The 1,972-nt window shown below is 51.2% G+C and overlaps 1 protein-coding gene across 1 annotated transcript in view; it reads right to left on the bottom strand.

The window, feature by feature from the left end:
- Window positions 1-1,699: 1,699 nt before the first annotated feature.
- The window catches only part of LOC119097564 (putative glutamate--tRNA ligase, mitochondrial), a 22,920-nt gene continuing 22,647 nt past the window's right edge, over window positions 1,700-1,972 (bottom strand). The window contains exon 9 of the mRNA XM_037220597.1: window positions 1,700-1,723. Within this exon, the coding sequence (XP_037076492.1) occupies window positions 1,700-1,723 (24 nt within the window). The remainder of the gene's footprint in view (window positions 1,724-1,972) is intronic.

Raw genomic sequence — 1,972 nt, 5'->3', positions numbered from 1 at the left:
GTCCACCTATCCTCAATCCCACATTGCCGCTGGCATTGGTATATTTCTTGAAACGACACGAAGTGATAAGTTTCATTTGGTCTTATTGGGCATACATGGAAAATTAAGGATATTACATTGTTTAAGTTTTCGGCAACAAAGAACGCAACTCTTAAAATTGTTCACCATATCAAATGCCAATTTTTTAAGAGCAAACTTTTACATCGGGCAGGTTTTTCCAGATTGCAATGCCATCACATTGCCCCCTGTCCCTTCAACTTGCATGGGATACAACAAATCTCGGGAGGCGAAAACGCTAAAAAATGGAGTCAGATCGGGTCCGAATCTCGAAGATCCGGCGTTACAGCCGTAGGAGTTGAGCAGATTTTGACAATTCCGCTCAAAGTGACACCAATTCGTACTAAAAGCTCTCCACTATCAGTAAATAAAAATAATTATTTCGCCAGTCTATAAATAGAACGGATAAGAAGGAACAAACGCAAAGAACATTCCCTATTTCACTTTCTCTTATTAGCCATTCATAATTCCCCCATTCGCGACGCTATGGTCCACCTAACCGATTATCATGTTTGAAATAAATTGAGAATGGGTTGCGCAGCATGCATGCCAACCAGTAAATGTCCTAAATGTGATCCTTTTGGGGAGAAATAATTTCCGTTCATATTTTTACATATCGGTTGACATCGACAACAACTGAATATTTTCGCCAGTCGCTATTGTACCCAACTCATCCACACGAAGTCAAGCCCCCCGGCATGGAAGACATTACTTGCGGTCCTGTTTTAATGAGGGGGGGGGGGGCGAGGGGTGCTCTTCAGATGGCAATCTCTGGGCACGAGCCTCGGCCGCTGCGTCACTGGGCGGAAAATGACAATCGTGAGATACGACAGCTGGGGACGCGACAGTGTGAGACTGTGTCGACGGTTATTTCAGCACGAACACGCCCCGATCGACCTTCCCGGTACCGCTGTTATCCAAAACGCCCACAAGTTCACACGCAAGCCTGAAGTACGCTTCATAAAGATCTTCCCAACGACGCTACTGTATTGCAAAGGTCACATATATACCAACTCAAAAGCAAATCACGGGTGTTCTGCATCACCTTCATGGGCGCCCATGGTGTACATCACATGCCAGTCGCACAGCTCCCGCCCACTTCATATTACAACGCCACACGGGGGTGCACAGATCGTGGGCAGCTCGAGCACAGCGCTGCCAACGAGGGCCTGCGCAAGCGCTTGCTGGAGACCAAAGCGCGTTGACTGGAGCCCCCCCCCCCCCCCACAACTGACGACCGCTAGCGACTGGCTGATGCAGCTGATGGAGAGGGCTAACAAACGCCGCCGCTGATCCACCGACGGTCTCAGCAAGCTCTGACGGTGCCCTCGGCTGGCAGCTGGCTGATGCAGCTTTGCTGATCCATCCGAAGTCTCAGCAGGGTCTGAACGGTGCCCTCGGCTGGCAGCTGGCTGATGCAGCTGCTGAGCCATCCGGAAGGTCTCAGCAGGTCTGACGGTGCCCTAGCCTCCACCGGACGCGTCTCAGCAGGTCTGAACGGTGCCCCTCGGCTGGCAGCTGGCTGATGCAGCTGCTGATCCACCGGACGGTCTCAGCAGCTCTGAACGGTGCCCTCGGCTGGCAGGCTGGCTGATGCAGCTCGTGATTCTCTGAATGGTCTCCGCGTGACCAAGCACAGCAATCATCTCCGCGACCCAGGACCCTCCTGAAATACAAGCGGCGTGCCTGTTACATGATACATGTATTCCGTTTAAAGGCACAGGACTCACGAAAACGCCGACGCAATGCCAATGTCACGGCCCCCTAGAACATAGATAACCGTCTTAATGGCACACGACTTTCCTGTGCGACGGTTGCTGTCTCCACAATTTCAAGAGCCGAGCACGATTATCGTCATGCAGGTTTACTTAGCCCTTATCAAAAACAGACATTTCATCGTTCCACACCGATGGGA

Source organism: Pollicipes pollicipes, unplaced genomic scaffold (assembly GCF_011947565.3).
Source record: "Pollicipes pollicipes isolate AB1234 unplaced genomic scaffold, Ppol_2.1 Scaffold_4295;HRSCAF=5057_pilon_pilon_pilon, whole genome shotgun sequence".
Lineage (NCBI taxonomy): Eukaryota > Metazoa > Arthropoda > Thecostraca > Pollicipedomorpha > Pollicipedidae > Pollicipes > Pollicipes pollicipes.
This window is presented reverse-complemented; position numbering and strand designations above follow the sequence as displayed.